This window comes from Argopecten irradians, chromosome 2 (assembly GCF_041381155.1).
Source record: "Argopecten irradians isolate NY chromosome 2, Ai_NY, whole genome shotgun sequence".
Taxonomy (NCBI): Eukaryota; Metazoa; Mollusca; class Bivalvia; order Pectinida; family Pectinidae; genus Argopecten; species Argopecten irradians.
Window position 1 is genome coordinate 37,645,472 of NC_091135.1, and position 21,029 is coordinate 37,666,500.

A 21,029-nucleotide genomic window follows, 5' to 3' on the forward strand; every position below is an offset into this window, starting at 1 on the left:
GAGAGAGGAGAGAGGAGAGAGAGGGGAGGAGAGAGGGAGGAAGAGGAGAGAGAGAGGGAAGAGAGAGGGGGAGGGAGGGAGGAGAAGAGAGGGAGAAGAGAGGAGAGGAGAGAGGGGGAGAGAGAGGGAGGAGGAGAGGAGGGAGAGAGGAGGGGGAGAGAGAGGAGGAGGAGAGAGAAGGAGAGAGAGAGGGGAGAGGAGGAGGGAGAGAGGGGGAGAGAGAGAGAGGAGGAGGAGGGAAGAAGGGAGAGGAAGAGAGAGGAGAAGAAGAGGAGGAGGAGAGGAGAGGAGAGGAGAAAGGGAGAGAGAAGAGAGAGAGGAGAGGAGGAGAGGAGAGAGAAGGAGGGAGAGAGGAGGAGGAGAGGGAGAGAGAGAGAGAGGGAGAGAGGAGAGAGGAGAAGGGAGGGGAGGGAAGAGAGGAGAGAGAGAGGAGAGAGGGAGAGGAGAGAGAGAGAGGGGAGGAGAGGAAGGAGAGAGAGGAGAGAGGAGGGGAGGAGGAGAGGGGAGAGAGAGGAGAGAGAGAGAAGGAGGGAGGAGGAGAGAGAAGAGAGAGAGGAGAGGAGAGGAGAGGAGAGGAGAGAGAGAGAGGAGGAGGAGAGGAGGAGAGGAGGAGGGGAGGGAGGAGGAGAGGAGGGGAGAGGAGGAGGGGAGAGGAGAGAGGAGAGGAGAGAGAGAGGAGAGAGGAAGGAGAGGAGGAGAGGAGAGGAAGAGGAGAGAGAGAGAGAGAGAGGAGAGGAAGAGAGGAGAGAGGAGAGAGAGGAGAGAAGAGGGAGGGAGAGGAGAGAGGAGAGGAGAGGAGGGAGAGAGAGAAAGGAGAAGAAGAGAGAGAGAGAGAGGAGGGAGGAGGAGGAGAGAGAGAGGAGAGAGGGAGAGAGGGAGAAGGAGGAGAGGAGGAGAGAGAGGAGGAGGAGGAGGAGGAGAGAGAGAGGGGGAAGAGGGAGAGGAGGGAGGGAGAGAAGAGAGAGGAGAGAGAGGAGAGAGAGAGAGAGGAGGAGAGAGGAGGGGAGAGAGAGGAGAAGGAAGGAGAGGAGGGAGGAGAGGAGGAGAGGAGAGAGAGGGAGAGAGAGAAGGAGAGAGGAGGAGAGAGAGGAGGAGGGAGAGGAGAGAGAGAGGAGGGGAGAGGAGGAGGAAGAGGGAAGAGGGGAAGAGAGGAGAAGAGAGGAGGGAGGAGGAAGGAGAGAGGAGAAGAGGAGAGGAAGGAGAGAAGAGGAGGAGGAGAGGAGAGAGGAGAGAGAGAGGAGGAGGAGAGAGGAGAGAAGGAGGGGGAGGGAGAGAGAGGGAGGAGAGAGGAGAGGGAGAGAAGAGAGAGGAGGAGAGGAGGAGAGGAGAGAGAGAGGAGGAGGAGAAAGGGAGAGAGGAGAAAGAGGAGAGAGAAGAGAGAGAGGAGGAGGGAGAGAGGAGAAGAGGAGAGGGGAGGGAGAGGGGAGAGAGAGGAAGAGAAGAGGAGAGAGAGAGGAGAGGAGAGGAGGAAGAAGGGAGAGGAGAGGAGAGGAGAAGGGAGAGAGAAGGGAGAGGAGGAGAGAGGGAGAGAGGGGAGAGAGAGAGAGAGGAGGGGGAGAGAGAGAGGAGGGAGAGGAGAGGAGAGGAGAGGAGAGAGGAGAGGGGGAGAGGGAGAGGAGAGGGGAGAGGAGAGAGGAAGGAGAGAGGGGGGAGAGGGGAGAGAGAAGGAGGGAGGAGGGAGAGAGAGAAGAGGGAAGAGAGAGAGGAGGAGGAGAAGAGAGGAGGAGGAGAGGAGGAGAGGGAGGAGGAGAGGGAGGAGAGAGAGGAGAGGGAAGGAGAGGGAGGAGGGAGGAGAGAGAGGAGGAGAGGAGAGGAGAGGAGGAGGAGAGGAGAGAGAGAGGAAGGGAGGGAAGGAGAGAGGAGAGGAGAGAGGAGGAGGAGGAGAAGAGAGAGAGAGGAGGGGGGAGGAGGAGGGAGAGAGGAGGAGGAGGAGAAGGAGAGGAGGAGAGGGAGAGAGGAGAGAGGAGAGGAGGAAGGAAGAGAGAGGAGGGAGGAGAGAGAGGGAGGAGGAGAGGGGGAGGAGAGAGAGAGGGGAGGAGAGAGAGAGGAGGAGGAGGAGAGAGAGAGAGAGGAGAGGAAGAGGGAGAGAGAGAGAGAGAGGAGAGGGGAGGAGGAGGGAGGAGAGAGAAGGAGGAGAGGAGGAGGAGAGGGAGAGAGAGGGAGAGAGGGAAGGGAGAGAGGAGGGAGAGGAGAGGAGGAGGAGAGAGAGAGAGGGGAGGAGAGGAGAAGAGAGAGGAGAGAGAGAGAGGAGAGGAGTAAGAAGGAGGAAGAGGAGAGGAGAGAGGAGAGAGAGAGAGGAGAAGAGGAAAGAGAAGGAGAGGGAGAAGAGGAGAGAGGAGGAGGGGAGAGGGAGGAGAGGGAGGAGAGAGAGAGGAGGAGGAGGGAGGAGAGAGAGAGAGAGGAGAGGAGGAGGGAGGGGAGGAGAGAGGAGGAGAGAGAGAGGGGAGAGAGGGGGGAGAGGAGGAGGAGGAGAGGGGGAGAGGAGAGAGGAGAGGAGAGAAGAGAGGAGGAGGAGGGAGGGAGGAGGAGGAGGGGAGGAGAGAGAGGAGGAGAGGAGGAGAGAGAGGAGAGAGGAGGAGGAGAGGAAAGAGAGGAGAGGAGAGAAGAGAGGAGGGGGAGGAGGAGGAGGGAGGAGAGAGAGAAGGGAGAGGAGGAGGGGAGGAGGGAGGAGAGAGGAGGAGAGAGAGAGGAGAAGAGAGGAGAAGGGAGAGGGGAGAAGGAAAGAGAGGAGAGGAGGAGGGAGAGAGGAGAGAGAGAGAGGAGGAGGAGGAGGAGAGAGAGGAGAGAGGAGGAGAGAGAGAGAGAGAGAGAGGAGAGAGAGAGAGAGAGGAGAGAGAGAGAGAGGAGAGAGAAGAGAGAGGAGAGAGGAGAGGAGGGAGGGAGAGAGGGAAGGGAAGAGAGAAGAGAGAGAGAGAGGAGAGGAGAGAGGGAGGAGAGGGAGGAGAGAGAGGAGAGAGAGGAGGGGAAAGAGGAGAGAGAGAGGAGAGAGGAGAGGGAGAGAAGAGGAAGAGGAGGGAGAGGAGGAGAGGAGAGGAGAGGAGGAGGGAGAGGAGAGAGGAGAGAGAGAAAGAGAGAGGGAGAGGAGAGAGAGAGAGGAGAGGAGAGAAGAAGAGAGAGAGAGAGGAGGAGAGGAGAGGAGGAGGAGAGAGAGAGGAGAGGAAGAGAGAGGAGGAGAGAGGAGAGGAGGAGGAGGAGAGAGGAGAGAGAAGAGAGGGAAGAGGAGAGAGAGAAGAGGGAGAGAGGAGAGGAGGAGGAGGAGGAGGAAGGAGAGGAGGAGAGAAGGAGGAGGAGAGGAGGAGGAGAGGAGGAGAAGAGAAGGAGAGGAGGAGAGGGAGGAGAGGAGGAGGAGAGAGAGGAGAGAGAGAGAGAGGAGGAGAGAAGAGAGGAGAGAGGAGAGGAGAGAGAGAGGAGGAGAGGGAGAGAGGGAGAGGAGGAGAGAGAGGAGAGAGGAGGAGAGAGGAGGAGGAGAGAGAGAGAGAGGAGGAGAGGAGGAGAGGGAGAGGAGAGAGAGGAGAGAGAGGAGAGAGAGGGGAGAGGGAGGGAAGAGAGAGGAGAGGAGGAGAGAGGAGGAGGGAGGAGGAGAGAGGAGGGGAGGAGAGAGAGGAGGAAGAGAGGAGGAAGGGGAGAGGAGGAGGAAGAGAGAGAGAGGAGAGAGGAGGGAGAGGGGAGGGAGGAAGAGGAGAGAGGAGAGGAGAGAGAGAGGAGGGGGAGAGGAGAGAGGAGGAGGAGAGAGAGAGGAGGAGGGAGAGGAGGAGAGAGGAGAGAGAGGAGGAGGGGGGAGAGGAGGAGGGGGAGGAGGAGGGGAGAGAGGAGGGAGGGAGAAGAGAGGAGGAGGAGAGAGAGAGAGAGGAGGAGGAGGAGGAAGAGGGAGAGGGAGAGAGGGAGAGGAGGAGGAGAGAGGAGGAGAGAGAGAGGAGAGGGAGAAGAGAGAAGAGAGAGGAAGAGAGAAGGAGGAGGAGAAGAGGGAGAGAGGAGAGGAGGAGGAGAGGGAGAGAGAGAGGGAGAGAGAAGAGAGGAGAGGAGAGAGGGAGAGAGAGAGGGAGGAGGGAGGAGGGAGAGAGGGAGAGAGAAGGAGAGAGGAGAGGAGGAGGAGGAGAAGGAGAGAGAGGAGGAGAGGAGAGAGAGGAGAGAGAGGAGGAGGAGAGGAGAGAGGAGAAGGGGAAGGAGAGAGGAGAGAGAGAGAGGAGAAGAGAGGAGAGGGGAGAGAGAGGAGAAGGAGGAGAGAAGAGGAGGAGGGGAGAGAGAGAGAGAGAGAGAGAGAGAGAGAGGGAGGAGAGAGGAGAGAGAGAGAGAGAGGAGGAGAGAGGGGAGAGAGAGGAGAGAGGAGGAGAGAGAGAGGAGGAGAGGAAGAGAGAGAGAAGGAGGAGGAGAGAGAGAGGAGAGGGGGAGGGAGGAGAGAGAGGAGAGAGAGAGGGAGGGGAGAGGAGGGAGGAGAAGAGAGGAGAGAGAGAGAGAAGAGAGAGAGAGGAGGAGGAGAGGAGAGAGGAAGGGAGAGAGAGGGAGGGAGAGAGAGAGAGGAAGAGAGGAGAGGGAGAGAGAGAGGAGAGAAGGAGAGAGGAGGAGAGGAAGAGAGAGAGAGGAGGAGGAGAGAGAGAGAAGAAGAGAGAAGAGGAGGGAGGAGGAGAGAGGAGGAGGGAGGAGAGGAAAGAGAGGAGAGAGAGAGAGAGGAGAGGGAGAGAGGGAGGGAGGAGGAGGAGGGAGAGGAGGAGAGAGAGAGGGGAGAGAGGAGGAGGAGGAGGAGAGGAGAGAGGAGAGAGAGAGAGAAGGAGGAGAGGAGAGGGAGAGAGGAGGAGGGAGGAGAGAGGAGGAGAGAGAGAGGAGAGAGGGAGAGAGAGGAGAGGAGAGAGGAGAGAGAGAAGGAGAGAGAGGAGGAGGAGGAGAGGAGGAGAGAGGGAGGAGAGAGGAGAAGAGGAGAGAGAGAGAGAGAGAGAGAGAGGAGAAGGAGAAGAGGAGAGGGAGAGGAGAGAGGAGAGAGAGGGAGGAGAGGAGAGGAAGAGGAGAGAGGAGAGAGAGAGAGGAGAAGGAGAGGAGGAGGGAGAGAGAGAGAGAGAGAGGAGGAGAAGAGAGAGGAGAGAGAGGGAGAGGGAGGAGAGGAGAGGGAGAGAGAGAGAGGGAGAGGGAGAGAGGAGAGAGGAGGAGAGAAGAGAGAGAGAGAGAGGAGAGAGAGAGAGAGGAGGAGGAGAAGAGAGAGAGGAGAGAGAGGGAGGAGAGAGAGGAGAGAGGAGGGAGGAGAAAGAGAGGAGAGAAGGAGAGAGAAGGGGAGAGGAGAGGAGGAGGGAGAGAGGAGAGAGGAGAGAGGGGAGGAGGGAGAGAGAGGAGAGGAGAGAGAGGAGGAGGAGAGGAGGGAGAGGAGAGAGAGGAGAGGAGAGGAGGAGAGAGAGGAGGAGAGAGGAGAGAAGAGGAGAGAGAGGAGAGAGGAGGAGAGGGGAAGGAGAAGAGAGAGAGGAGAGGAGAGAGAGAGAGAGGAGAGAGAGGAGGAGAGAAGGAGGAGAGAGAGAGAGGAGAGGAGGGAAGGAGAGGAGAGAGGAGGAGAGAGAGAGAGAGAGGAGAGAGGAGAGAGGGAGAGGGAGGGAGGAGAGAGAGGAGAGGGAGGAGGAGGAAGGAGGAGAGAGAGAGAGGAGGAGGGGGGGGAGGGGAGAGAGAGGAAGAAGAGGAGAGAGAGAGGAGGAGAGGGGGAGGGAGAGGAGGAGGAGAGGAGGAGAGGAGGAAGAGAGGAGAGAGGAGGAGGAGAGAGAGGAGAGAGAGGAGGAGAGAGAGAGGAGGAGGAGGAGGAGGAGAGAGAGAGAGGAGAGAGAGGGAGGGAGGAGGGGGAGGAGAGAGAGAGAGGAGGAGAGAGGGAGAGAAGAGAGAGAAGAGAGAGAGGGAGAAGAGAGAGAAGAAGAGGAAGAGAGGAGAGAGAGAGGAGAGGAGAGAGGAAGGAAGAGGGAGAGGAGAGGAGAGGAGGAGGAGAGAGAAGGGGGAAGAGAGAGGAGGAGAGGAGAGAGGGAGAGGAGAGGAGAGAGGAGGAGAGAGGGAGAGGGAGGAGGAGGGAGAGAGAAGGGAGGAGGAGAGGGAGAGAAGAAGAGAAGAGAGAGAGAGAGAGAGGAGGAGAGGGGAGAGAGGGGGAGGAGAGAGGAGGAGAGGAGAGGGAGAAGAAGAGAAGGAGAGAGAGGAGAGAGGGGAGAGAAAGGAGAGGAGGGGAGAGGAGAGAGAGGGAGGAGGAGGAGGAGAGGAGGGAGAGAGGAGAGGAGGGAGAGGGGGAGGGAGGAGGAGAAGGGAGGGGGAGGAGAGAAGAGGAGAAGAGAGAGGAGAGAGAGGGGGAGGAGAGAGAGGAGAGGAGGGGGGGAGAGGAGGAGAGAGGAGGAAGGGCAGGAAGGGGGGAGGAGGAGGAGAGAGAGGGAGGGGAGAGAGAGGAGGGAGAGAGAGAGAGAGAGAGAGAGGAGAGAGAGAGAGAGAGAGGGAGGAGAGGGAGGAGAGAAGAGGAGAAGGAGAGGAGGAGGAGGAGAGAGGGAGGAGAGAAGAGGGAGAGGAGAGGAGAGAGAGAGAGAGGGAGAGGAGAGGGAGAGAGAGAGAGGAGGAGGAGAGAAGAGGAGGGAGGGGAGGAGGGAGAGAAGGAGAGAAGGGAGAGAGAGGGGGAAGAGGGAGGAGAGAGAGAAGAGAGAGAAGAGAGGAGGAGGAGAGAAAGAGGGGAGAGAGGAGGAGAGAGAGGAGAGAGGGGGAGAGAGGAGAAGAAGAAGGAGAGGAGAGGAAGAAGGGGGGAGGAGGAGGAGGGGAGAGAGAGGGGAGAAGAGAGAAGAGGGAGAGGGGAGAAGGAGAGGGAGGAGAGAGGAGAGAGGAGAGAGAGAGGAGGAAGAGGAGGAGGAGAGAGGAGGAGGAGAGGAGGAGAGAAGGAGAGGGAGGGAGGGAGGAGAAGAGGAGAGAGGAGAGAGAGGAGGGGAGGAGGAGAGAGGAGAGAGAAGAGGAGGGGAGGAGAGAGGGAAAGGGAGAGGAAGAGAAGGGAGGAGGGGAGAAGGGGAAGAGGGGAGAGAGGAGGGAGAGGAGGAGGAGGGAGGAGAGAAGAGGAGAGGAGAGAGAAGGGGAGGAGAAGAGGAGAGAGGAAGAGGAGGAGAGGAGGGGGAGGAGGAGAGAAGAGGAGGAGAGAGGAGGAGAGAGAGAGAGAGAGAGGGAGAGAGAGAGAGGGGAGAGAGGAGGGAGGAGAGAGGAGGGAGGAGAGAGAGAGAGAGAGGGAGGAGGGAGGAGGAGCGGGGGAGGAGGAAGGAGGAGAGAGGGAGAGGAGGAGGAGAGAGGAGGGAGAGGAGGAGGGAGAAGGGGGAGAGAGAGGAGGAGGAGAGAGAGGAAGAGGAGAGAGGAGGGGAGGGAAGGAGGAGAGGGGGGGAGAGAGAGGGGAGAGGGGAGGAGGGAGAGGGAGAGGAGAAGAGAGGAGGAGAGGAGAGAGAGAGCAGGGGGGAGGAGGAGGGAGGGAGAGGAGGAGGAGGAGAGAGAAGAGAGGGAGAGAGAAGGGAGAGGAAAGAGAGGAAGAGGGAGGAGGAGAGAGGAGAGAGAGAAGAAGAGGAGAGGGGGAGGAGAGGAGGAGAGAGAGGAGAGGAGAGGAGAGAGAGAGAAGAGGGAGAGAGGAGGAGGAGGAGCAGAGAGGAGGGGGAGAGAGGGGAGAGAGGGAGGGAGGAGGAGGAGGGAGGAGGAAAGAGAAGGAGTAGAGGAGAGGGAAGAGGAGAGAGGAGGAGAGAGGAGGAGCAGAGAGAGAGAGAGAGGAAGAGAAGAGGGAGCAGAGGAAGGAGGAGAGAAGAGGAAGGAGAGAGGAAGGTAGAGAGGTGGAGAGAGAGAGAAGGAGGAGGAGAGAGGAGTAAGAGGAGGGAAGGGAGGAGGAGGCAGGAGGGATGAGGCAGAAGAGAGGAGGAGGAGAAAGAGAGGAAGAAGGAGGGGTCAGTCACGCTACAATGTCGCACACTATTTTCAATGTCGGAGGTTTCTTGTGTAAAACTAAAATCCAATGTATTTCATATCAGACAAGTAGTTCTTATGAATTAGGAGTAATACTTGAAATGGCAATATCCAATTCAATTCACTTTTAAATATAAACTGTCCAATTGAAGCATAATTTTGGAAAAAATTAATGATGCCAATATTGTATTCCTGAAGTTCTTTTCAACAAAGGTCAACTATATGTATCTGCCATCTCCCCGTTCATATATGTACATAGACTAAGTATTTATATTTAAACTGTTAGGACCAAATGTCTATAAGGTCACCTGTCAAAATAAGATATATCTACTTTTATAGTAGTTTAGTCACTAACTGCTACAAAAAAGCCACCTGACTATAAACACCGCCTGTCCTGTCTATTCCGTCTTTACATATTTTGAGTTAGCTCCCTTGCAGGTAGGTATCGATTGTGATGTCTTTAATTTGTGGGCATAATTCATGTCATTTTCTCCATAAAATATGACATTACACATGACGTCACAATCAATACCCGCAAGGGCAGATAACTGTGTAATATGCAAATACAGAATAAAGACCACCTGTCTATAGAGACCATCTGCCTATGATGATCCTTCTTTTCTGTTCCATAGAGCATTATCCACCTACCTTCACCTGTTTCTGTATGGAAGGAGAGAATGTAGAAAATGGCCAGTTAAGGTGGGTAAACGTGAGCTTTTTGGTTTTCATCGTACTGCGCAAAATCCACTTTGTCCCTCACACGGGGATACAGGTTGTATTCATTTAGTCCGCTCGAGTACACAATCTTTCCATGTACCTGTTACCTGTATCACAAAACATCAGTTTTTACTAATAGGAAATTTACAAGTAGAATATTTAAGCAAGTTTATCATTCCGTTGATTAATTTATTTCTCCTACATATCAAAATAAAATATGTATGTCATCAGAGGGCCATTAATAATAATGCCATTGGTCAAAATTAATGACTTTGTGGACAATGGTAGCCACATTTATTGATGTTATCACTTTATTGTCTAGCACATGTGAACTGTTTTTCCCTACTCTGGTAAAAGACAGTTATCTGTTTCCCTAGCCAACCAGGGGATAACCTTGTCAAGTATGGTGATAGGTAAGAAAACCTAATTCTTGTCACTCCCCACCATTCCTCTAACCTCAGTAGTAGGAAACCAACATATTTCTGGGTAATATGGTGTCGTTTTAGTAAGACATTATTAATGGTCAATAAGTTGAAACTATGTTATTTATTAAACATTTTACTATTTTTCAGTATACATTGTACTTACGAGTTGTTCACATATGAGACTTCCCTTAGCATTAGCCAGGAATGCACAGCGTGTGATGTTTCCTCCACAGCAAACCTGGGTCAGGTCAGACCAAACTCTGTACATAAAATATAAAGTATACATTTATCTATGAAATTATGATGTTTGTTGTCAATCAAGCCAGTGACAACATCAAGAATATAGAGGTATAAAAAAAATTTGCAAACTCTTTGAAATCATGTAGTCCATGGACTCTTACAAATATGAAACAAACTTTTCTTCATAACCTGGTGAAATTAAAAGATTATGACATTAGGATAATGTCAGGTTTTTGTGCCATTCCTCAGAATGGATGTTTTTCATAGAGGAAAAAAAAGGCTAATCATAAAGTATGAAAACAAACAAGAGGCCCAAGGGCCTTAACGGTCATCTGACTATCTTGGCAATAGCTGTATAGGAAAATAATTAGATATGGTGTCATGGTAGCCATCTTCAATCTGGGATCAACCAGAGATATAACAACACTTTGACAAGATCATATCAGCCGCATTTCATGTTTCAACTTTCAGTTAAATTGCACTGGTCGAACTTAGAAGAAGTTCAAAATGTGTTTCCAAGATGGCATCTGTGGCAGCCATCTTGGATCATCTGTGGCAGCCGTCTTGGATTTTGGATCGACATAAAATATAACAACACTTGGTCAAGACCATGTCAGGATCATTTCATGCAGGTTTCAGCTTAATCACACAGGTAGAACTTAAGAAGAAGTTCAAAATTCAAGATTTAGGGAATATTTTGACTCTCGTAACCTTGAAAGTTAGGTCAAGGTCATTCATTTCCACAACTTTGATAGCCCTTTCTAATCTCAAGCATGCTACTGACTAAATATGAATACCCTGGGGACCTTTCGGCCTAATTAAAAGGTGTAGTTAAAAAGATTTTCAGTAGCTTAATTGACCCCTGTGACCCTATTGAAAAAAGGTCAAGGTCATTCATTTGTTATATACTATGGTAAAACCTTCATACCCAGCATGCCACCAGCAAAATAATGAGTATCCTAGACTTTTGGGTTAGTTAACAAAAATCATTCAAGGAATTTTGCCTATTTGACCCCCTGTGACCTTGAATAACAACGTCAAGGTCATTAATTTTCCACAGTTTTGGTAGCCCTTCATCCCAGCATGCTACAGGCCAAATATGAGTACCCTGAACATTTCGGTTAGTTAGAAGAAGTCAATCAAAAGATTTTTGTCTATTTGACTCCTATGACCTTGGAAGTAGGTCACGGTCATTCATTTTCACAACTTTGGTAGCCCTTCATCCCAGCATGCTACAGGTCCAAATATTGGAGTACCCTGGACTTTCGGTTAGCTTAGAAGAAGTCATTCAAAGATTTTAGCCTATTTGTGACCCCGGTGTGGACCTTGACAGTATGTCAAGGTCATTAATTTTCACAACTTTTGTAGCCTTCATCCCAGCATGCTATAAGGCCAAATATGAGTACCCTGGACCTTTTTAGGTTAGTTAGCAAGATTGTTCACAGGATTTTACCTAATAAGTTTGCCCCTGTGACCTTGAACAGTAGTCAAGGACATTTATTTTCACACAACTTTGATAGCCTTTCATCCCCCATTAAGGGCTACAGGCCAAATATGAGTACTTTGGCCTTACAGTTAATGATCAAGAAGATTGTTTGAATGAAAAGTATACCTCAATAGACCACCAAAAAACCAAAAATTGTATGTTATTAATCACCTAGACTCAGCCTAGCTCCCTCCTCAATTCCATTTCATTGACGGCCAAGATCAAAAACTTGACCTTGTACGCCGTCATACTCTTTATAAGGACGTCGCCCTTATGGTCTCATAAGGACGAAAATGTCATAACCCCTAGCCCCCACCCACACAGGCCGGTTTATTACCCTATGGTTTTTATATACAGCCCATAATTAGAGTTTTTAACTTAGAAAATATCAAATAAATATATAAAGTTATGTATGATAAAATAGGAACTTACAAACTAGTGACTTGATGTGAAAAGATTAAATAGTACTATCAAACTACTAGTTAATAGAAGTTGAAATGCCACCTAAAATTGATTGAATTTGGATGTGATGACATTTCGCATAACACGGAGAGGTCCACTCTCATTGAGTATGTAAGTACCACTACTCATAGCTGTAGGGGTGGCATATAGTTTTAGAACAGAACTGATACTTGTTACACCCCCCCCCAATACAAGGGCCATGGAAACTATGTGCGAAGTAGCGAATATGCAAGAGAAGTATCTGTAATTCATCCCTCCAGCTATCCACCTCAGTGGCATTTCCCCAACGTACGAACACCATATTGAACGATTGAAGCTCTGGGGACTCAATATTAACACACCAACGAGTCATGGCTTACTAAAAAACGCACGGTGATTGAAACGATAAACTCGCGCGTCCCATAAGATCTTTGATCTCCAGAAGTAGCACCACATGAACGGACATCAGGACTTTTAGATAAATTTCCGGTAATATTTCAGAAAGAGCGGAAAAATATTCATTTGCCAGGAGCCAGATGATTAGATTTGACCAGCGGCAACCCTGATATTATGAAATATATTTTACATAAACATAGACAGCTATTAGCAATTCCTGGAACAACAAGCCAGAAGTGAGACTCCCACTGTTCATTTATTGCAATAAGTTGATTCAGGGAAATAATGACATGATGTCAGGAAAATGGGAAGGACCAGAGGGAAAAACAAAGATGCGACTTCTAACATCATGGCAAGGAATTATTGCGAGCACAACTCGACCAACATTAAGAAGCACTTTCACCTTTTTTCCATTATATCTTACCACATATGTATGCATGGATCGAAATCGATAAATGTGGACCTAAAAATGTATCTGAAATTTTGTGTGCAGAGGGGGGAGTTAATTGCATAAATTAAAAAAACTTTGAGATTTAAGGATGGGGGAAAGGATCCCCTAGGTAAAGGATGGATATCAAAAAAAAACTAATACATGGTGATTCCCATAGTATGATATTATATAGAAATCAATACCTTTATACATCAAGTTATAAACAAAGCAGTTTTATATTTTATTTTTTCGTATTCTTATGTTTATTTATCAGATGCGCGCACAATAATTTTAAAAAAAAAATAGAGGCGAGGATACCATAATACTATCACACATAACAGATATGAAAAATGAAGAAATACAATAACAGGACCATATATTTGAGGATACTTATGCTCAACACACACACAACATTCTTCCAATTTTGAAGACAGACACCCAAATGTTGTAAAAACCAAATCCCCACATAACTCGAGGGGTCAAGAATAAACCAATAGGATCCACATATAATTTCCGGATCAAAAAAATAAAACATATAAACAAAAAGACGTTCAGCGAATCAACGCTATAAAAATATATAAACACACTATTGGACGACCATGCGGCTAACCTCTGATCCTTGAGCATGGCAAAAAATAATTTATTATGGTGGGACAAGACCCAAGATATCAAGGAGGATAAATTTATAAAACTGTTGAATATAAAATGAGTTAATATATTAAGCAAAGCCACAACCACACAGAACACATTAATACTTATTTCGAAGAAAGATATAGGTGTTATCAATCTGTGTGTCAAAATTTTGTACTAGGCTATCAATTAATGTTGATCCAAACAAATCCGAAAAGAACTAGCCAGTATACAGGCGGCTCCGGATGTCCAAACTAGGAGAGGCTCCTCTGTCCAGTCAAATCATCCTATAACAACACAAAGCACGACATGCAAACAACTAGCATTGTTCACTATAGGACATCCTCACTGAAATGATTAAATATATCAAACTCAAACATAAAATGGGTTATCGAGCATACAACTGTCTATCAAACAGAGGAAAAAACTAGAGTGGTCTAACCAGTAACGGTTTGCGGTCCAGTCTTTAGTAATCTATGTCGAGCAGTGAGTATAAGCAGAGAATCCCACATCCTGCTTGAGCCGAGTTTCCAGTTCAAATCCATAAATTTTAGGCTACCTGATAATTAATACAGTAAGATGTAAACACGAGGTTTTACAGAACTTTATTACGAGGTAACAAATCCCATCTTAAATCAACGTAACCGAAGTTCATACATGTCTGATTGAATTGTACCCCACTAAACGAGCTTCTGTATAACACACAGGTATTCCACTACTTTCTTTCAAGGCTTTTCTTAAAAGTCTATTGCAAATAACTATATTAAAGATAAGAACACATATCTTAACGTTACGAACTATCGAAAATTATAGAAATAAAATGGAAATATCTTGTACCAACAAAACAATATGATAGGTCAAATATCTTACTTAGCTAAGTATCGACTTTTTCCCACGATCTTAACAAACTTTAAAATGAAAATACCTTACAACAAATGCGATAACATAACACATCAAACTTACTTCTCCTCCCACACACAAATTGAAGATTTATTGTCTGTAAAAATCGAAAGAAAGTAAACTGTAACACAAAACAGGAAATTTTAGAGTAAATACAAGAGCAAAATCCTGATATATATGTGTAACAAAATACTTATAATTAACAATAGTTTTCCATATTTGATATTATTTTGTTATGGTTTTGTATAAAACAAACCAGTTGCTATGATTGATAAAATGGAACACGACTAGGTTTAAGGTTGTTTATCAGGGAGGTAGTAGAAGTCCCAAGACCTCAAGACCAGGCGTCAGCCCCCCCGCCCAAAAAAAAAAAAACAAAAAAAACAAAAAAAAAAAAAAAAAAAACAAAAAAAAAAAAGCAAAAACAACAACCGAAAATAGCCTGATCAATTCTCAGTTCTTATTCAACCAGTCCACAGACACCTACTGGAATTAAAAGCTATAAACACCCTTGAGAAGGAATGGTGTATTGTTTCCAGAATGAGATGGAGTTCACGCGCACCATTGACCTGGGACCACACTCTACTGTCTGCCAATGTTAGACTTGGTAAGGGGACAATATATATAAAAGCATAATAAGTATAGTATGTAAAACATAGAGTTCCGATTAGATTATTAAAAACACAGTATTCAAAATATAACTTTAAAATGTCCAACGTAGATATAGAAATGTTTATAAATATGCCGTCGTGTGATGAAAAGTTAATGAGTGCTGAAAACGATGTACAACCATCTTGAATCCAACGGTGATTTCTTGCACAATAAGGCTAAGAATTATTTAAGATGAGAGTTCCGTGTAAAAATTGTAGAATATAAGTTAAACTAAGTGTAATGAGTCCTCTCCGGAGATGAAAATATAAAACACGTTTTCCCTGGCATTAGACTGCATCAGATATTTCCAAATCCGTTGAGCACTTCGAAGAGATATGTTGACGTGGAAGGTGTTGTGTTGACTTCATCGGAAAAGGAGATTCATTCAATTTTCCCGGCATTAGACTGCTTCGGGTATTTCCAAATCCGTTGATGATAATTGTGTTGACGTGGAAAGGTGTAGTGTTGACTTCTTTGGATAAGGAGACTTTAGACAAACATTCCGGCATTAGACTGCATCGGCTCCTCCCTATCCGTTGAATATGTAGGTGGTTTTTTTTGTGTGAATGTTTATGTCTTCAAGCACAGAGATATAATTGAAAATTTGCGTGAAATAACACGTCACTATCTCTGACTCTGACATAGCCTGGCATAGTCCGTAAAACAATTTTCACCTGGTGTTTAATCACTTCAGGGGACTATCCAGAAAATATACGTATGTTGAAATAATAGATATTAAGTTTCTTTTGTGGAGATATATATATTAACGGGAACTCCAATGATAGAATGAAGACGGCATACACAAACAAGTCAAATATAAACGAAGACAAAATAAAGTCAGAATTATGATGGGCTACTGATCCACTTCTACCACTGGCGGCGGCATTATAGTTGACAGGCGTGGATACATTAACACTTCCGTCGCATGGGGTCGAGGTCATATTTCGATTGGATTATGGCTGATTCTCAATTCTTTTGCGTATCAAAGGCGACAAGTTTTAAAGATTAGACTTTTCACTCTTTTTCTTATAAATAATTGTACCAATCACAAATATATTACTAAGAATATCATGGCATCACCAGAAATGTAGAAAAACTATATAGAAAAATGAAAGATAATAAAATAATCGCTCAATAACATTGTACGTATCAATCATTAGTTGTAATTTTCTGTAGATTTGCCTAGGGGATAGTTGGAGATATTTTATTTAATATATCTATAACTATCAAGCTGTTGTTATTTAGAGTTTGTGGGGAAAAAACCAAAGGGATATATATTATAATGTAGTAAGCAGCCAACAAATGCATAAAAAAACTATCATGAGCTTGTGGTGTTATATGTATTAACTGCTGTTAATTTTTGTACAATATAAAACTTACTAATACTAGGAGTTTTACTATATAAACTATGTGTAAATATCATCCACCTAAAGGAGTTTTACTATATAAACTATATGTAAATATCATCCACCTAAAGGCGTTTTACTATATAAACTATATGAAATATCATCCAGCTAAAGGAGTTTTTTCAATATAAACTATGTGTAAATATCATCCACCTAAAGGCGTTTACCTGTAAATATCATCCAGCTAAAGGAGTTTTATTATATAAACTATGTGTAAATATCATCCATCTAAAGGCGTTTCCCTATATCTTCTTTATTTGAATATCATCCAGCTAAAGGCGTTTTACTATATAAACGATATGTAATTATCATCCAGCAAAGGAGTTTTACTATATAAACTATATGTAAATATCATCCTGCTAAGGGAGTTTTACTATATAAATATGTGTAAATATCATCCAACTTAAGGCGTTTACCTGTAAATATCATCCAGCTAAAGGAGTTTTACTATATAAACTATATGTGTAAATATCATCCTCCTAAAGGGCGTAAATATTCCTTTTTACTATGTAAATAAACTATGTGTGTAAATATCATCCAGCTAAAGGAGTTTTACTATATAAACTATATGTAAATATCATCCACCTAAAGGTGTTTCCCTATATATCTTGTTTTCTATATCTTCTATATGTAAAATATATCCACCTAAAGGAGTTTTACTATATAAACTATATGTAAATATCATCCACCTAAAGGAGTTTTACTATATAAACTATATGTAAATATTATCCACCTAAAGGAGTTTTTATACTATATGTAAAACTATATGTAAGGAGTTTTTATATATAAACTATTTATAAATATCATCCACCTAAAGGAGTTTTACTATATAAACTATATGTAAATATTATCCACCTAAAGGAGATTTTACTATATAAACTATATGTAAATATTATCCACCTACCTATGTAAATGTAATATATCCACCTAAAGGAGTTTTACTATATATAACTATATGTAAATATTATCCACCTAAAGGAGTTTTACTATATAAACTATATGTAAATATCATCCACCTAAAGGAGTTTTACTATATAAACTATATGTAAATATTCATCCACCTAAAGGAGTTTTACTTATAAACTATATATACAATATTATCCATCCTAAAGGGAGTTTTATATAAACTATATGTAAATATCATCCACCTAAAGGAGTTTTTACTATATAAACTATATGTAAATATCATCCACCTAAAGGAGTTTTACTATATAAACTATATGTAAATATATCCACCTAAAGGAGTTTTACTATATAAACTATATGTAAATATCATCCACCTAAAGGAGTTTTACTTATATATAAACTATATGTAAATATCATCCACCTAAAGGAGTTTTACTATATAAACTATATGTAAATATTATCCACCTAAAGGAGTTTTACTATATAAACTATATGTAAATATCATCCACCTAAAGGAGTTTTACTATATAAACTATATGTAAATATCATCCACCTAAAGGAGTTTTACTATATAAACTATATGTAAATATCATCCACCTAAAGGAGTTTTACTATATAAACTATATGTAAATATCATCCACCTAAAGGAGTTTTTACTATATAAACTATATGTAAATATCATCCACCTAAAGGAGTTTTACTATATAAACTATATATTAATATCATCCACCTAAAGGAGTTTTATATATATAAACTATATATAAATATCATCCACCTAAAGGAGTTTTACTATATAAACTATGTGTAAATATCATCCAGCTAAAGGAGTTGATTATTAGGGATTTCCATTCAGGATGGAAATCCCTATTGTTATTGTTCTGTTTTTTCTTATTTGTCTTATTATTTCCACGAAACCTTCTTAACACTTTTTCTTATGCAGTCTCGTAAATACATTCTATACCGTTGGTTTCAGTAACTAGTAAGTAACTTAAATCATGGTCAAAAGGACGCAATTCGAGATGATCTAGTCGACCGGTCGCGATCGTTATTTTCATGAGCCAATATTTCTGCCATTTTGTATGATATGACATTGAAACTCAAAATTGTTATAGACATCGTTCCGTAGTATATGCCTACATGAATGTGCGACAAATGGCCATTAAACACCAAATTGTAAATTCGCTGAGATCCCGTGAAAATCATTCAAAGGCACGGACGAACATGTGTGAAGCTCTATATGCAGCCGTAACAAGACATATTTATGTAGTATATTAGTTCTTGTCTTCACGCTTTATGTATGTTAAGATGAGAGCTTTTGTGAAAAATGTGTAAAATGACCGACAAACTTGTCGATTTAGCTACCTACTGGGTCTAGACAGTGCCCATAATTGTGGCTTAGTTGATGTTGTCTATTAAAGGTTTCTAAGTTTAAAAATATTATTTAAATTGCACTTTAATGGAACTGATGCAATAAAATCATCTGAATGGATCACTACCTGTCGTGTCTCTGGGCTTTCAAACTTTCAACTTTATTACTAGTCTCTTTACAAAATACATTGTGTAGAGAAACATATTTACAACATTCAACAAACGCAACATAGATGAAAGACAAATTATATAACTTTATGTTTCTGAAACATACATGTGCATTGAACGGATCACTGCCTAAGATGGCATATTGAAATATACTTTATCTTTAGATTCAATCTCAATATTTTGTGTGATTCATGTATATGTATATGTTATGTTTGTTTTATATGTGATCATGAACGCGTTACACTGCGCGTCCAAGTGGCGGCCAGATCTAACAACATTCATAGAACGATGTATATGTTAATATTATGAAAACGTGAAAGCACATCTGTATTCAATTTTTTGTCCTTTTGCAGTCTCGTAAATGCATTCTACTATAGTATATCTGTGGTTTCATTAACTAGTAAGTGAGTTAAATCATGGTCAAAAGGACGCAATTCGAGATGATCTCGCCGACCGGTCGCAATCGTATTAACTTTGATGATTTTTTTGAACTTTGTCTGTTAAAGGATAAAATCAACTGAATGGATCACTACCTGTCGTGTCTCTGGACTTTCAAACTTCAAACTTTATTATTAGTCAATTTTCAAAAAAAAACTGTGTACAGAAACATATTTACAACATTCAACAAATGCAACATAGATAGAGGACAAATTACAATGTACATGTATATAACTTTTTGTGAATCATACATGTGCATTGAACGGATCACTGCCTAAGATGGGGTAATAAGATATACTATATCTTTAAATGAAACCTCAACATTTTGTGTGATTTATGTGAAATGAAGCCGCCACTTTTGTACAAACAAGTTCTGAATATATTTTATATGTGGTTATTAACACGTAACACTGCGCGTCTCGGTAGCGGCTAGATCTAACAGCATTCAAACAACGATGTACATGTATATGTTAATATCATGAACATTTTTGTCCTTATGCAATTCTATACCTTTGGTTTCAGTAACTAGTAAGTAAGTTAAATGATGGTCAAAAAGACGCAACTCGAGATGATCTTGGCAATTGAATTGTCAATTTCATGAGCCAATATCTCTGCCACTTTGTATGATATGACATTGAAACAAAAATGTTCTAAACATCGTTCCATAGTATATACCTACATGCATGTGCAAAAAATGACCATCATACGCCAAATTGTAAATGCGCTGAGATCCCGTGAAAATCATGAAGCTTTATAGGCATTCGTTACAACACAGCATTTATGCACCATTAGTTCTTGTCTTTATGCTTTATGTATGTTTAGATGAGAGTATACGTGAAAAGGTCACTTTATAATTATTGATACCATTGTAAAAATGTAAAATAAAATAGCAGACCACAACTAAGCTTCATGGTCGGACCGTGTGTGTATTTATTCTTCTGCACTGAAGTGGAAAATATCATCACTTGTAGGCAGTAAATATACCGCAAAAATAAATTTTGAACACTTATTTGACTTTGTAAAATTAAACTCTTTGCATTGTAAATATTGCAATTCTCAAAATGTTGGTAACTATTGGTGGTGAATAACATATTAAAAGCTCTTCTTGTTTCATGAGTATGAAACTTACGACACATATAACTTGAACTATGTTGTGCTCTTGGGGCAAGATTTGACCATTGTGACCTTGAATTCATGTCAACGTAATTCGATTGTAAGCGTATACATTTATACCATACATGAGCTCAGCTGATGTTTCAAAGGAATTGTGTTAATGTAAAATGATATTTCAGCATATAATTCAACATTTTACTACCGTGACCTTCAAGAGTGATTTACGTCATACAATAAAAACTCATTTTGACATGCGGCAATCGGTCTTTGATGTAAAGATGTTCTACAACAATTGTACTGATGTAGCATATGTGACTTGTATGACCTTGACTATAATTTTAATTTTAATCTTAATTCATGCAGGCACACATGTATGCCATAGGTGTTTGAAATATGAAATCTGTATAATCGAGTTTGATGACGTAACAGAGTCACAAAGTTTTGGCGTAAAACTGTTGAAGATATCTGTCCATGCTATGTCTATGCAAAATTCAAGCATTCAAGCATGTATGTTAAGTATTAAAGGCGCTGAAATCTTGTGCATTTTTGGCGGGAAAATGGCAAAATCGCAGTTTTCGAAGGTCTATATCTCCGCCATTTTGGTTCCGATGAACTTGAAACTTTTCATTATATATTTCTGAGAGCATGCCCTTTCAAATCTATCTTTCAAAACTTTTCTGTGGCAATTTTCGCTTTTGGCATTTGTTTGACCCCGTAGCGAGCTCTTGACCTTGACATAATCTCTGATAACATGTGATGAACAAAAATCGCGCTTTGTCACGATCTACCTTAATGACAAAACGGGGACAACGACAACGTACAGCGTACGGTTATGAAGTAAGGAACGTTTAAAATTTGGTCGAAAAAAAGTAGTTTTTTACGCCTGTGGCCTTGACCTTGAACATTTTTTTTGTGAAAAATCGAACGTACGTTTCAAGATCTAATGTACCTACATAATGTGTCAAAAGTTGAGCGTCGTACTGTGTGTCGTTCGTGAGACATCCTGCTAACAAGATTTGTGGAAATAAGAAAAAAAAGGAATAATAACTCGATTTGATCTCGATCAAAACACTGGATTTCCACCTATGTAATGATATAAGTAATGTTAGCGAACAGACGATTGCTTTAGAACAAAAAAAATCATGACACTATGTCAATGTCTACATTTACAAAAAATCAACACCCTTCACTAAATGATAAAGGCCCTACGAGCTCACTAAGTACGGAAAAAAATAAGGAAATGGGACAAATTGCCATATTTGGAGAGCTATATTTCCGTCATAAACTCTAACATTACTTATATCATTACATAGGTGGAAATCCCGTGTTTTGATCGCGATCAAATCTAGTTATTCTTTTTTTTTTTCTTATTTCCACAAAATCTTGTTAGCAGGAAA

The 21,029-nt window shown here is 43.4% G+C and overlaps 2 protein-coding genes across 2 annotated transcripts in view; both read left to right on the top strand.

Moving 5' to 3' along the window:
- Positions 1 to 7,673, top strand: part of LOC138312712 (trichohyalin-like) — a 14,791-nt gene extending 7,118 nt beyond the window's left edge. Inside the window, 5 exon segments of the mRNA XM_069253493.1 lie at positions 2,186 to 3,307; positions 4,079 to 4,261; positions 4,620 to 4,892; positions 4,895 to 5,068; positions 5,895 to 7,673. Of these exon segments, the coding sequence (XP_069109594.1) occupies positions 2,186 to 3,307; positions 4,079 to 4,261; positions 4,620 to 4,892; positions 4,895 to 5,068; positions 5,895 to 7,673 (3,531 nt within the window).
- The window catches only part of LOC138315375 (lysosomal protective protein-like), a 104,080-nt gene that overhangs the window by 61,267 nt on the left and 21,784 nt on the right, over positions 1 to 21,029 (top strand). The window lies entirely within an intron of this gene.